This window comes from Brassica napus, chromosome C7 (genome assembly GCF_020379485.1).
Source record: "Brassica napus cultivar Da-Ae chromosome C7, Da-Ae, whole genome shotgun sequence".
Lineage (NCBI taxonomy): Eukaryota > Viridiplantae > Streptophyta > Magnoliopsida > Brassicales > Brassicaceae > Brassica > Brassica napus.
The window spans coordinates 49664975-49680137 of record NC_063450.1 but is presented as its reverse complement, the minus strand read 5'-3'; the positions used below and the strand labels follow the sequence as shown (position 1 = coordinate 49680137).

At 37.6% G+C, this 15163-nt stretch overlaps 5 protein-coding genes across 9 annotated transcripts; 3 read left to right on the top strand and 2 right to left on the bottom strand.

The window, feature by feature from the left end:
• On the top strand, nt 1-2951 carry LOC106348938 (MLO-like protein 13). 2 transcript variants are annotated; one of them, XM_013788780.3, is made up of 13 exons: nt 1-210; nt 284-341; nt 416-627; nt 702-818; nt 972-1026; nt 1106-1233; nt 1397-1471; nt 1559-1647; nt 1737-1827; nt 1920-2126; nt 2207-2274; nt 2360-2420; nt 2520-2951. In XM_013788780.3, the coding sequence occupies exons 1-13, from the start codon at nt 97-99 to the stop codon at nt 2712-2714; spliced, it is 1470 nt and encodes a 489-aa protein (XP_013644234.2). In that variant the 5' UTR covers nt 1-96; the 3' UTR covers nt 2715-2951. The 2 variants fall into 2 exon arrangements, with proteins under 2 accessions (XP_013644234.2, XP_013644233.2); XM_013788779.3 differs by having other exon boundaries at nt 4-210; nt 1100-1233.
• Nucleotides 2952-3118: 167 nt separating this feature from the next.
• On the bottom strand, nt 3119-5260 carry LOC106348939 (probable WRKY transcription factor 7). The gene is given in 3 exon segments (NM_001316009.1): nt 3119-3390; nt 4119-4244; nt 4377-5260. Coding segments are annotated over 3 exon segments (1047 nt in total). The 5' UTR covers nt 5147-5260; the 3' UTR covers nt 3119-3239.
• Nucleotides 5261-7152: 1892 nt separating this feature from the next.
• LOC106348940 (acyl-CoA-binding domain-containing protein 3-like) lies at nt 7153-9129 on the top strand. 4 transcript variants are annotated; one of them, XM_013788783.3, is made up of 4 exons: nt 7153-8203; nt 8417-8513; nt 8621-8711; nt 8860-9129. In XM_013788783.3, exons 1-4 carry the CDS (start codon nt 7320-7322, stop codon nt 8868-8870), a joined length of 1083 nt encoding a protein of 360 aa, XP_013644237.2. In that variant the 5' UTR covers nt 7153-7319; the 3' UTR covers nt 8871-9129. The 4 variants fall into 4 exon arrangements, with proteins under 4 accessions (XP_013644237.2, XP_013644236.2, XP_013644238.2 ...); XM_013788782.3 differs by having other exon boundaries at nt 8857-9129; XM_013788784.3 differs by having other exon boundaries at nt 8832-9129.
• Nucleotides 9130-9565: 436 nt separating this feature from the next.
• Nucleotides 9566-11165, bottom strand: LOC106352270 (3-oxo-Delta(4,5)-steroid 5-beta-reductase-like). Its single transcript, XM_013791930.3, has 2 exons — nt 10867-11165; nt 9566-10794 (listed from the first exon to the last, which is right to left on the bottom strand). The coding sequence occupies exons 1-2, from the start codon at nt 10903-10905 to the stop codon at nt 9685-9687; spliced, it is 1149 nt and encodes a 382-aa protein (XP_013647384.2). The 5' UTR covers nt 10906-11165; the 3' UTR covers nt 9566-9684.
• Nucleotides 11166-13064: 1899 nt separating this feature from the next.
• On the top strand, nt 13065-15104 carry LOC106350780 (E3 ubiquitin-protein ligase APD2-like). The gene is made up of 2 exons (XM_013790620.2): nt 13065-13128; nt 13253-15104. The coding sequence occupies exons 1-2, from the start codon at nt 13080-13082 to the stop codon at nt 13627-13629; spliced, it is 426 nt and encodes a 141-aa protein (XP_013646074.2). The 5' UTR covers nt 13065-13079; the 3' UTR covers nt 13630-15104.
• The last annotated feature ends 59 nt before the right edge of the window (nt 15105-15163 follow it).

Here is a 15163-nt window from a genome sequence, read left to right as displayed (position 1 = left end):
CATCTCTCTATTCTTTGCCCTCAACTCCTTCTGTTTCTTATTCTCTGCTTTAAATAATAAACAATAAGAGTTTATCTCCATCTTGAGGTGCAGAAAATGGCAGAAGAGAGGTCGCTTGAATATACGCCCACATGGGTCGTAGCGTTTATCTGTTTCATCATCGTTCTCTTATCACTTCTCGCTGAACGTGGTCTTCATCATCTTGGAAAGGTATACATACATCCACTGTCTACCTTGTAACATGTTCTCTTCTTCTAACAACTCTCCATTGTCTCGGTCCCAGTGTCTGAAGCGTAGGCGACAAGATGCCTTGTTCGAGGCCTTGCAGAAACTTAAAGAAGGTTAGCTTCTTCCTTCAGTTTTCCTCTGCGTTATCTAACTTGTTGATCTGACCAAATTTGATGTCTTCGTGCAGAGCTGATGCTCCTGGGGTTTATCTCTTTAATGTTAACGGTGTCTCAGGCCGCCATAAGGCATATATGTGTCCCACGAGCTCTTGTTAGCAACATGTTCCCGTGTAAGAAGCCATTGGAGAAGCATCATGCTCCAGAATCATCTCATACGCTTAGCATCAGTGCAAGACATCTACTTTCCACAGGAGCAAGTCCAGACCATTGTGCTGCCAAGGCTCGTTTCTCTTAAAACTCCTATCTCACTGGATCCTTTTTCTGTTAACCATCTCTTGTTTCTATGATTTTCAGGGGCAGGTTCCGTTAGTATCTGTGGAAGCATTGCATCAACTCCATATCTTCATCTTCGTGCTAGCGGTTTTTCACGTCATCTTTTGTGCCTCAACCATGGTTCTTGGAGGAGCCAGGGTAATGTAACTTGCTTTTATAGCAAAAACAGCAAAAAGAACCTTGGAACTTTCATGTTATAATTTTTTTTTTTTAAAGAACCTTGGAACCTTCTATTTAGACGTTGTCTTTACTTTCCTCTGATTACGTTATTTTATTTGAAACGACATGTAGATACAACAATGGAAGCATTGGGAGGGTAGGTTCAAGAAACATCCTTCTCAAAAAGGTGAGATTCAACAATTGATGTGATTTTTTTGTGTGTTTTAAACACCAAGTAAATAGGTATTAACATGTTGCAGAAGCAGCAAAGCGTGGTCATGCTCAGGCTCATCCTCATGCTCATGCCCTTCACGAGTTATTCAACGCAAATCACGAGTTCTTTGCGATGCATGCTGGAGGATTCTGGAGAAGATCTGTTGTCATCAGCTGGCTTGTGAGTTATATATGTATAATAATGCCAAAACAGAATTGTCACACATAAAACATATTTTTCCACCAATATATGGATAAAACTGTCACGCATAAAACATATTTTCCACCAATTAAGATCTTATTTTATTTCTGATGTGGTTAGCAAGCGTGTTCTGTTTGTGCAGAGATCATTCTTCAAACAGTTTTATGGTTCTGTCACCAAATCAGAATATATAGCTCTACGACAAGGGTTCATCATGGTATGGTATCACTTTACTATCTCTTTTTTTTCCAACATGTTATTTAAGTTTCACCAAGTCTTTTACGTAATCAATAAATCTTTGCAGACACATTGCCCCACAAACCCATCATTTAATTTTCACAAGTACATGCTAAGAACACTGGAGATAGACTTCAAAAAAGTTGTGAGCATAAGGTAAAAAGAATCAGTTAGCTACCTAATGGCTTCATTCATCAGTTTTGTCTAACAATTTTTTATGTTGATGTGATCATATAATGTAAAAGCTGGTATCTATGGCTATTTGTCGTTGTCTTTCTGCTGCTGAATGTAGGAGGATGGAATACTTACTTCTGGTTGTCTTTCTTACCTTTGATCGTAAGTTCATTCTATAGGCAATCAATCAGTTTAATAGTGCTATTTTTAATGCTGACTTAAAAGTGTTTTGAAACTTTTATAAAAATTTGCAGCTCTTACTAATGGTGGGTGCCAAACTGGAGAATATAATAAGTACCTTAGCTGTGGATGTTTGTGAGAAGCGAAACCGTGCAGAAGAAGCAGTCATCAAACCTTCTGATGAACTCTTTTGGTTCCATAAGCCAGAGATCGTTCTCCAAATCATCCACTTCATTCTCTTTCAGAATTCATTTGAGATCGCTTTCTTCTTCTGGATTTTGGTACTTCACTTTTCTTTTGCTACTTTGTTTGAAAACAATCGCAATCTTTGTTTATGATTTCTCCATTGTACTATCATTAGTTCACATACGGAATACGTTCGTGTATCATGGAGAGACTAGGCTTCCTTATTCCACGGCTCGTCATGGGGTAATAATAACACGTACTCTTTAAGTCCAAACCAATTAAGGGTTTCATCTTTTGGTTTGATGTAACTGATTCTTTGTTCGTACAGCGTGTTAGTTCAAGTGCTTTGCAGTTACAGCACATTACCATTATATGCTCTTGTTACACAGGTAAGTCATAAGTGCGTGCATTATAACCACATACATAGATATGTATATATATGCATAAACCAATTAACAAATCTTGAATCAACTGGTTTTTTTCAAAAGATGGGTAGCAAATTCAAGAAAGGGATATTCGACGATGTAGTACAGTCGACACTGGAAGTATGGTTAGAAGATACAAGGAGCAGAGGAGACTCCACGAGCCAGGCTCACAGGTTGGAGATACAACCCACGACGCCTGAGGCTTTTAATGTCCAAGTCGATGAAGTCAGTGAATGTGAAAACCCCCAAGTCCAATAAGATCAGCACACATCATTCTCTATGTTATCCCTTAACTTGTTGTAACATTTCCACTAGATCGTGCTGCTATACGCTACTTTTAGAGCTCTCATCACAAAAATGTGTCTATCTGTTTGACACTCACTTGAACCCATCTTTTGACTAACCCCTCAAATAATGTTATTTTTAAACCTACAATTGTACTTTCTGTAGATTAACAAAGTAAAAGAAAATCAAATTTGAAAAATTATATATAGATATCATCCTTCAAATATTTATAATAAACGGAAAAGGACTTTCACATGATTCTAGTTCCATCAAGAGTCAAGATCCACAACGTTCTTCTCTCGTCTCTATCTTTGCCCTCTATTTTCTCCACATATTAAAAAGCAAAATAAAGCATAAAGCAAGAATATAAAAAAGTACAGTTTAGGGCCCACTCTGTCGTTGACTAATCTAGATTGTGCACAGACAGACACAACAACAGTTGGGTTCACTTCAAACTCAGATCTAACGGTTCAGATTCCACGCCGGCAACGACCGAGTTTAAAGAGTTTTTTCATGAGGCGTCTGGAGCACCATAGCATGGTTGTGGTCTCCTTCGTACGTCACGATAAGCATCATCGCGTCATCGGGTGCACGCTCCACGTGCTTACGCGCCGGACAACCTCTCATGCTGCTGCACTTGTAATAGCCCCTGAATAAAACCGAGTCCAGATCGAGTTTAGTTTAAACATATTAACATGAGTCAACTCGGTTTTGTATTTTTATACGTTTTTAAAAAAATGTCGAAAACAAACAACAAGTCAAAAAGAGCGTGAATCCACTAGTACTAGACGACACGTTTGGTACAACCAATATAGAAAAAAATACAAATAATATTAGTTTTATTATCAGGTAATATTTGACAAATACACAAGTTGCCCAAGGATTGTTTTTTTTATTTCTTTGGAGATTATAAAAAGTCCGAAACTCAACATCTACAGCTTCAAACATGTAATCAGACATTTAACTAGTTATTTAAAGTTTTAAACGGTATTTATAAATTACAACACTATTAAATATAGATAGTTTAAGATATTAAATGTCATAATTTATAAATATATATTTGTTTATATATAATACAGTATGTTAATTATTAAAAATTGTAAATAATTAATTTTATATTACTTATTATTATAGTATAACAAAGTTTATGAGGTTTGGAAGGTAAACCACGTTTTTTGAAGAGTTAACTAGTTCGAACTATGTTGTTCAAAAAAAAAAAAAAACTAGTTAGTACTTAGTACTATCTACTTTGTTGAGTTTAACGCCTATATACCCGTCTAAACAACAGTTTTAAACACTTTAAAAAAAAATTGATAAAAAATAACACTTTTAAAAGTAAAATTCCATACAATTAAAAAAATAAAATTAAAAACTAACCGAGGGTGAGGAGAGCCTTTGATGGGTTTTTGACCATATTTTCTCCATGAAAACTCATCTGATGGAATATCAGCCATCTTGCTGCTTACCGCAGGAACTCTAATCACTCTTTTCACTTTAGATTTCCTGTTCATTTTTAATTACCATTAATAAAACAGAACAAATGTTATTACCATTAATAAACCATAATTAATGTTTAAATAATCTCTAGATTTAGATCTGAATAAATAAACGATTAGTTTGGGATTTTAAGTAAACCTTTTCTTGGTACAATGGCAACGCCCTGAGGGGGATGAACTACACTTTCTCTTCAACGAAGCAGATGATAAGGGAGGCTTGCCCCTCGAACCCGAGAACTGAGACGATGGGTTAGTGAACTCGAACCCTGACGACATCTGGTTACTCTCGGTTTCACATCTATGAGAGGACATGAACGAGTTCGCCGCAGAGACCGGTGGGGACGGCGCGAAGTGTCTAGTTGAAGGAGGTGGTTCTTGATGTGGTTTTCCGTTAGGGAGTAACGGAGCCGGAGAAGAGGAACCGTTCTTCGTCTGAGCGTGGGCATGTGACAGAGGAGGACGTCGATGTATCGGAGTCGGACAGTAAACTCTAAACGCAGATCCACCGTGCTTCTCTGTTTTCTCTCTGTTCAACACGACGGTGGTTGTTGTTGTTGTTGTTGTTCTTGGCTTCTCCTCCGTCTTCACAACTACTTCTTCTGGTTTCGTCGTCGTCACGGGACCTCGTCTGAACCTAGCGTGTCCGGTTCTAGATCTACCGAGCAGAGAAATCACCTTCTTGAAACTGTTAACGGCGACGTCAGTCACTGCCGTTATCTCTGTTTGTTTCTCCTCAGTTGGTTGACGTTGACCGATCAGTTTAAGAAACTCTTCGACGCCGTGAATCCCAGCAGAAGCAGCTTCTTTCAAGGCGGTGTCTCCCTTTTCCGCAGGAAAGCCACCGTCTTCTTCTCGTTTGACTTTACCGCCACCGTAGCTGCTGCTGCTCATCATTAGCTCCACCGTCATATCTCACACCGCTCTAGTTTCGCAAAAGTCAAAACTATATTCTTTTCTTCTCCCTTTGGAGTTGTTTAAAGAAAGAGGGAATATGATGATGATGAAGAGCACCGAGAGACTAAAGAGAGAAGAAATGAAAGGGCGAGTCAACTCAACTCAAATGTGGTTCTCTCTCTCTTTAAAGGGATTGAAGACAGTGCATCAGTCAAATAGACCACCAATTATAGGGATACACGTGTCTTCATTTTGTCAAGCGTTTTGACACTCTCAACGTCAATGATTTTGATAATGGGATTGGAACCAGTGGAGCTCAAAACAAAATATATTCGTTTCAGTTTTACCGAGTCTGTTTCATTATAAGTGTCGTTTTAGGTTTCGGCACACAGATTAAAAAAATAATTAATTTTGTATATTTTCTATAAAAAAACACTATTACCTATACACCTAAACATATTTCAACCAATAGAAAAATAAATTTTGTATAAAATTAATAAATTTTGCATTGAAAATCGAAAACGACACTTATTTTGTAACGAAAAAAATTCTCTAAAACGACACTTAATATGAAACGGAATGAGTAATTTGTATTCAAAAAATCTAGATATTCAATGCAAATTAAAAAAAATAAAATATACTATTCGTATATAATAAACCAGTTTACGTACTAACTTTTTTCTTAACTTGTTTTTCTTTTACTCAGATATCATATTATTATGGTGATATAATAAACCAATGGAGCTCAAAATAAACTATATTCGTTTCAGTTTAAATTTTTATTCAAAAAATCTAGATATTCGATGCAAATTAAAAAATGAAATATACTATTCGTATACAATAAACCAGTTTACGTACTAACTTTTTTTTAACTTGTTTTTCTTTTACTCATATATCATATTATTATGGTGATATAATAAACCAGTGGAGCTCAAAATAAAATATACTCGTTTCCGTTTAAATTTTTATTCAAAAAATCTAGATATTCGATGCAAATTAAAAAAATGAAATATACTATTCGTATATAATAAACCAGTTTACTAACTTTTTTCTTAACTTGTTTTTCTTTTACTCAGATATCATATTATCATTGTGATATTGGGTCAGACCAGTTAATAGTGATAGTGAAATAGATGCTTTTCTAATTATTTTATCACCCAATAATAGATTATAAATTATTACTACTATCTAATTTAGACTAAGATATGAAAATATCAAATTAGAAATGGAAATTAAGATCTTCATTCATTTGAAATACTTAAAACATCTAGAAAATGATTAAACTTAAAATAGAAATACTTTTTTTCCCAAGTGGTTAGATACAAGAATTTTATCTATTTGTAGTAATTCTAGATCATTTATGTTTTGAGTTTTGTTTCTACTTTCGTAATTGCTTTTCCGTTCAAACCATAACGCTTCTGCAACTTTTATTTTCCGACTCGTGGATTGTGTAATTTTAAGATTCTATCTAAATTGTCTTTTTTTTTCCGTTCAGATTATAACGCTTCCGGGATTTCTATCTTTTTGACTCGTGTATTGTGTAATTTACAGATTCTATTTTTCATTCTTCTATTATTTTTTTCCGTTCAGATTATAACGCTTTCGTGATTTGTATCTTTTGGACCCGTGGATCGTACAACTTATCGGATTCTATCTTTTTTCATTAATAATTATTTTCCGTTCAAATTATAACGCTTCTGCAATTTCTAATTTTTCGACACGTGGATCGTACAATTTATCAAATTCTATATGGGATTGGGGCAAGGTGAAATCCACACCTCTTACATATTCTTCTTCTAGAAAAATAAACAGGAGAAGAACAAAAATAAGAGGGAGGACTCTACTCTTTGGGTCATCGTCAGATAAGAGAGAGAGGTCTAAAGCAATGGTTTGTCTGCCTATATCGAGTAATGGGCTTATTTACAGGCCCATTAAGTGTTTTATAGAGTCCAGGAAAAAGCGGCGCTTTGCATAAGGAGCCTGGAGCCACTTGGGCGAAGGGGATAAGCGTTAACCGTAACAGCCAGGTCAGCATCGACAGCAGTTAGGTGTTGAGAAGTCCTGTTACTGTCGGACCCGCTGTGTCGCAATCTAGCACGAATATGCTTTCTTCTTCTCTTTCATTTATTCCTTTCTTCCTTCATTAGATCCTAAGTATCTCTGCTTTACTCTTTTGAGTCATCGGATCATGGAGTTTTTCCTGGAGATGCTTCTCACGGCGGTTGTGGCTGTTCTGTTTTCTTTCCTCGTGGCTAAGCTCGTGTCAGTTCCAATGGCCGGGAGCAGCGGTGGAGTAGTAAACGATCAGGCCGAGGAAAACGAGATCGGCGTTGTTGCGGTGGAGGAGGAGCTTTGTTCTGGTTTGAAAATGGATGCTCCGGTGGTCCAGAGCCAGAGGAGACTCGGAGTTGTTGTTGTTGATGAGAATGTGGAGCGTGTTGATCGGTTTGGAAGCGAAGCTGATCGAGTTGTTGATGAATTCGAGGAAGCGGGTGAAGGCGAAGACTTGGTGGTTACATCTGATGAGTCATCGGCGGCTGTCTCGCCGGAAAATGAGATAGCAGAGGAGATGATGGCTCGTGGAGAAGATAAACAGAGAGACGCGGCGGAAGAGCTTATTGTTCGGACGGTGGGAGATGAGTCCACTGCTTCTGTCTCGCTGGAAAACGTGAGAGCAGAGGAGATTATGATTGGTGGAGAAGAGGTGAGAAGTGAAGAAGACGTAATAAGTGGAGTAGTCGTAGTCGCAGAACCTGAGGATGTTAGAGTTGAAGAAAGTAATACAGTGGAGGAGAGTGAGCATAAGATGGAGTTGGATACTAAAGAAGGAGATAATGAAGAGAAAGAGGAGTTGAGCATTGAAAAAGAGGATGATGACTGGGAGGGAATTGAGAGGAGTGAACTGGAGAAAGCCTTTGCGACTGCTTCAAATCTTTTTGAAGTATCGGGGAAAGTAGAAGAAATTGGTGATGAGGTTAAGATGGAGTTGTACGGTTTGTACAAGATCGCCACTGAAGGATCATGCCGAGAGACACAGCCTATGGCCATCATGGTCTCTGCTCGTGCTAAATGGTACCACTCTTCTCCCATGTTTTCATAGTTATAGCTCATTCCTGATATAGAAGGAGAGTCCATACACTATGAAACTAGGAGGGACAAAGCTTTAAATGGTGTCTGATCATCTGGTTATAACCGAATCAGCAATTATGTAGCTTGGTTGCTTTTTATAGCATGTTCAATAACTGCTAACTGCAAATGACAAACAATGCTTTACCCTTGGGATAGGAATGCCTGGCAAAAACTTGGAAACATGAGTCAAGAGGAGGCAATGGAGAAGTATCTTGCACTTGTTTCAAAAGAGATTCCTGGACTGATGAATACTGTGAGTTGTTAGATTTTTGAGGGTTTTAAATTCATCTTGATATCTTTAATGGTTATTTAGGTCTTAAAACTCAACTTTTACTCTCTGTTCCCTCTCTCTCTCTACAGGTAGGGAAGATACCAATTTTACCTCCTAATTCAGGATCATTAGAAGATCCGTCCACCTTAGGCACAACTGGTGTTGCATTCAGCAAAAATGGTAAAACTAATTAGTAACTGATCTCTTTACGTCAGCGTTTCTTGTATTTTTCTTTCCAACATCTAGTTATCTAATCCTTTTTCTAGCTTCAAGATAACTTAGTATAAGAAATAGTTTCAGCTGAAAGGTGAATCCATTGTTTAAGCAGGCAAGGATTGAAGAAGGCTCTTTGGGAATACAAAGGCAAATCTAATTCTTGTGCATAAAAAAAATCTATGTTTCACAAAGATAATCATAAATGCTGTAAATAGACCATTTGATGCAACTTGGTTTGGCTAGTGTTCTAAATAATACTTAGGAGTTGCAGCAAACAAAAACACTATAAATATGTATTCCTGTTTGTGTGAATTGGCTGATTTATGGTGTGAAGATAATGCTAAGCAGACCCATGAAGCAAGGAGACTTATATTTAGTTTTCCTTTGGTTTTGATTCTATACGTAACATTAAGCTAAAGCTGACTGCAGTCAAACCATAAATAATCAAATTTTCTAATGAGAGATTTAAGATAACTCCAAGTGGTCAAACCATAAATAATCAAATTTTCTAATGAGAGATTTAAGATAACTCCAAGTGAAACCTTCTCACAGCCAGCGTTGTGTATGTACTCTCTTTAAGCATCTCACCTTTGTTATGAGCGTCTTGAGCCGTCATTGGTTTCACAAGTACGACCAGAAACACCACTTGTAGAACCATAGCGAGCAATACAATACACTCTTAGTAACAAAACAAAGAGTCTGGTGTTTCCATTTAGCCTCCTTAATGCTCTTCCAACATTGTCCAATATACTTCTACACAACTTGTAACAAAACAATGTATATAAACGAAAACTATCCCAAAATAGTAAAATTCAAAAGACAAATGAAACCCGCCTTTATTTTTATCTTTCTGCACACAAGTAAAAATCCGAGAAATAAAACAAAGAAAAAACAAGAGTTACATCCACTTTTGTTGTGACAATGTATAGAAGATGAATCAAGGCACGATCTTGAAAGCCTTGTACTTATCAATCCACGAGATGAAAGAGTTCTTGGAGTTCCTGAAACCAAGGAAGCCATGTTCTTTACTCTTGTTCATACTATCAATCATCCCTTCAACACCTAGCACATCATCAGCAAACCACCACACACCGACATCCTCAAGCTTCCTGTCTTTCAACTGATTCTTCTTAACAATCTCCTCCCACACTCTCTCTTTCCCTTTCATCATCTTCACCAACCCAACATTCTTCCCTTCCTCAAATCCAAACTCCTTGATTCCAAACTTCTCGGCAAGAACCTTCCACAGATGTTTCCACTTGAAGACATCCCCGTTGTTGCAGTTAAACGCCTCGTTCTTGGCGTACGGATCAACCGCAGCCCAAATCTGCTGCTCAGCGACCAAGTCAGCGTCCGAGGCCGCCGCGAATTCTTCCCACGCCTCCTTGCTCCCAGGGAAAAGCAACGGAGACCCTTCTTGCTTGCAGATGGCTGCGTAGACGCAGAGAGTCCCCACAACGTTCGTCAAACTGTAAGGAGAGAATCCAAAGATAGTGTTCGGTCTATGTACGGACCAAGTCACGGTACTACTCTCTTTCTTCTTCTTGACCTCTTCAAACAGAACATCCTCCAGACTGTAATAGAAGTTGTTCTTGATCTTCAACCTCGGCATATCCTCCGTGAAAGGAGAATCAAGAGACTTGTCGATGTAGTAGTGCTTGGTCCCTGTCTGGAGACAAACGTGTCGGAGATTCTTTGCGCTGGGGACAACCGCGCGGAGGACGTTACGTAGCGTGGAGCCGTTAGCCTCGCTCTCAAGGTCTGTGCACGTGACGTAGAAGACGTGCGTGACGTCTGTTAAAGGAGAAAGCTTTGATCTAGCTTCCTCGGCGTTGGAGACGTCGCACTGGATGTAACCAACGGGATGATCGGGTTTCCAGGTGGGACGAGGACTGGGAGCGACGCCGTAGACTTTCCATGGACCGCCGGGAGTGTCGGAGAGAGGGAGAATCTCGGCGAGGCTGTTTCCGATGATTCCGGTGACGCCGATGATGAGTGCGACGCTTTGGTAGCTTTGCGTCGGCTCATAGTTGTCGTCTATTTTTTTCTGCAAAAAAGAAAGATAAGATTTTTATAAATGAGTTGAGTATGAAGGAGAAGGATCAATGGATGAATGTACCTTGGCAGCTCCGATGGCACCAGCCCACCACCAACTCATGTTCTTGATCAAATCGGACAAAACCAAGAGAAGAAGAACTAGTTTTAGTTACAGAGCCGTTTGTCTGATTGTCTGTTTTAGCTTTTTTATTGTCGTTTCATAAACGAATAATCTTATATTAAAGTTTATAAATCTTATAAAACGTGATGTTTAGTTCTATTATTCTCCAATTTATTCGAGTTTATTTTATAAATTTCATGTAAAACGATGAACCAATAAAAAAAATCTTTTTATTTAATAAAAGTTGAGGGACAAGAGTCTTTTTCATGAACTGAATTAACTATTCGATTTCTGTTCTTTACTTACAAATTTGTATTGACTTTCAGGAGGTTGAAACCTCACATAATTCTACACCATTTGATGTTCACAACCATTACCCAAGTTATCTTCACGACAGGGCTATCTAAAAAAGTCAAAATCACAATTGATTTTCATATCTACTTATTTTATACTAAAATCCAACCGAAGAATAAATGTTCTGACCAACCACTATTAATGCAGAATTAACTACTCCTAACAGTCTGGCTATGGATATAAGAGCAAGATTACTGGTGGAACTTTTATTTGAGTCCTTAAATTTTTTTTATTATTGTTGGTAAGTTAAAGGACAATGTTAAGAGACTTTAAGCAAAGTGATAATTATTGGTAGGACATTTTGTAAAATTTTGAAACAAGGAAAAAGGATTGAGGAAAACACGATGGCGACGACGACGACCGTAAATTGGATAGATGACAAGTCCACCGCCGGCGTCGGAGATGGATTTAGTATGAGGGGATGATTGGTGGAGAGTGTTGGAGTGGAAGCGATGAAGGGATCAGGCGGCACGACGACCGGTACGGATTAGGCGGCACGACGACCGGTACGGATTAGGCGGTGGTGCTCCGATATCTCCTCCTCATCGGATTCGTGTCCGGTCCCGTAGCATTAGTCATCATCATCGTCAATGCCGTTCACCGAATCATCGATGCGAAATCTTCAAGACCGTTACCTAAGCTAGCGATCTCATTACGCCACGTGCTTAAGGACGTCGTCGAAAAGTTTTTAATTAACCCACATCCTTAACTTTTCCCTAATTTTGATTTATTTTTTGGTCATTGTTACTAAGCAACTCCATTAAGAATCACCGATAATGATTCCCTAAACATAGAAATTAGTTTTGCGAACGAATTCGAATACGTTTAGCTATAAGAAAATGTTTGCAACGAATGATATTCAGTTAGTAGACTAAAATATTCCATTTTTATAACCTAACCACAACAGATTACAGATGGTGTCGACGACGCCTTCAACATGTTGCCCCTGGCCTATAACATGCCATATGAACAATGTTAAAAAAATCAGGTTTTATATTATAACCAGCAAAAAAAACACATTAACTATTCTTCTTCTTGCCCTCAAACATGTACTTTTTATTTATGTTTTCAAAAAGAATGTACCTACATTCCTGTTGATCTACTGAGTTTGCCATAAGATACATGCATGTCTGGGGCTATAGGGATTTAGAACATCTCTAACCATATTCTTCTTTTTTATTCCAAAACAGAATTTGAAATGAAATGTTCCGAAACTCTACTTTTTTTTTGCATTGAATAATGAAATAAAATGAATTCATTACTTTATTTTCTATTCTAAAATAGAATATAGGTGTAATAAAGCTCAAAATTATTATAAAGATATTCTATTTCGAAAGAAAATGGAATAATTTATTGGAGATGTGCATCAGCTATTTTACAAAGAATCCTTTGCTTGGGAGAAAACAAATTTGTATTTTGAATCATTTTTCAGGATTTTTTTGTGTGATATCAACATGTATTCTCCCTCTTTTCCTGATCAAAGTAATAAATATGTATTGCACGACGTGTTTAATGCTCTGAAATAAACATCTTGCATCATTTGAAGGCCATATCATTATAAATATATCACTATCATGTATCCAAGATGTTTGACACAATCTATAAGTACCGTCAGAATACAACAAGCTTGGAATTGACATTAAGTCACTTGTTTAATGTAATGCTCTGAAATAAACAAGAAGAAGAGATCCAACATAACTTCATATGAGAACAAATCATTATATCTTCAGTGGATCATTTATTGTCTTGATAATTTCGATACAACCATCTCAAGATATATGTACTCCGGTATTTTGAAGGATGAGTTCGGTGGATGGTACATGGCGCTATCCACCACCGCTAGATTGGTGGTTTATATAACGTTTTTGGGTACAATTATACTCTCATAGTTTTCTTTCTTTTTGGAACAACTCTATCATAGTTGTATACCATATATTCTATCATATTCGACGTAAAGCTATTAATACTTTTTCTTTTGTTATTGTGTTCTCAGGGACTATAATGTTCCTTATATTTTTGATATTGAAATCTCTGAACGATTGTGATACGGAAGATGATGACATGGAGAGTTTACCATTGGTAGCAGGACAAGAAGTAGTCACCATCTGGACGCCGTTGGTCTACGAGCCGTCGGGGGTAACGGGGAACAGAGATTTTGAAACGGCGTCGTTTAGCTCCGCTGAGGATGTGGACTACTCGACATTGTGTGTAATATGTTTCGAGGAACGAAGAAACTGTTTTTTCGTACCGTGCGGTCACTCTGCCACTTGTAAGGGATGTGCTCTGAGGATCATGTCGGAAGAAAACAAGGTGTGTCCGATTTGCCGGAGGGTGATACGCAAATCTAAGAGATTACCGCTGAATCTTTGAAGGTTGTTGCTATTTCCTAACCACCATTTTTGTCTCATGATCCCAAGAAAAGTTTTCAATCATCATGTGTGATCATTGTTCACAACATTTGTTTAAGGAAATGATATGCCCATGAGAGTTTACATATCAAGAAAGAAGAAGCAGAGGACAGAAGAGGGAGTGAAGAATTGATGATGATCTGGCAATTTGGTTGAATTTTAGCCAATAAGAATATATTGAGTCGGCTGTAAAGGAGCCTTGAGATATAAAAGGAACTTGTGAGTTAGTTAGGGAGGTTATGCATTTGGAGTGAATGCTAATGGCTTGATTCTCTGGGTGTAGAGATTCAAGAGTGGTGGTCTTCAAGCTTATACGCTTGGACTTGTGTTCGTGGTTTCCTATCAATAAGATTGGAGTGTTCTTATCAAGGAACCATTTGCAACAGTATATAGAATGACAGTATTAAACCATTTTAGATGAAAACCTTAGTCTTTTTCTCAGATAACAACATATTGCATCATTTGAAGGCCACATCATTGTAGATATATCACTATCATATGTTTGAATACGGATAACAACGCAATAGCAACAGTGACACCAACCACTACACTAAACCAGTACATTATCAAATTGTTGTTTTGTTTGATCTAAGAGCGGTGAAACTATTAAAGTTCATAAAACTTACTTTCACAATGCCAATTGCCAAGTATGAACCATAAGGAAACTTGAAAAAATCTATAACCCGCACGCACATGACACGACACAACTATGAGTAAAAATACATAACCTAAGCAACAAGCAAGAATTACTATTATTGTCCTTGAGATTACATTGGTGATGCACTGATCCTAAGAGCATAATTATTGGGGGTTCTTAGGATGAGATTCTTAACCGGTTTTTTTGGTTAAAAGTTAAGAGACGGGTTCTTATATTCTACTAAGAACCCAACCCTAAAAACCTCCCAACAATCATGCTCTAAGAGCCTTATAGTCCTTTTCGTACTAGAAGATTTATATACATTCTCATTGTGAGAATGGGTCACTCGAGCCCTCAAGTTTTCTTTATTAGGGAGAAATCATTTGGATCGTTGTTCTCCTGCTAGATCTCGAGGATTGGTGGTTCTATAGCCTGATTAAGAACGAAACTGCAAGTTTTTGGGTCTAATTCTAGCTGAGTTTTAGTTCATCAAGACAAATAGTATTTATACACTATACAATACACCTCTTATTGTCATAAGGGCTTTGATAGAGAGCTGTTGGTTCCAAAACAAATCTGATATGCAATGCTTTGATTTGTACCTCTTTTCCTTTTTCTTTCATTTGGTTTTGTACCACACTAAAAAACAACGACTTTGAATAAAAAGAACAAGATAACGACAGTGTCTAAAAAAGGAATGACATCACTCAGCATGTCAACCATTGGATTAAAAAATGATATATCCATCATCTAAAAATCCTATAAATCTCAGCCGTTGGATCAAATCGTTAACCTGACTTGTAGTATGGTGAAGCGAGTGGGTACTTGTTGACTGGACAAGTTGGGTACATAATGGGCC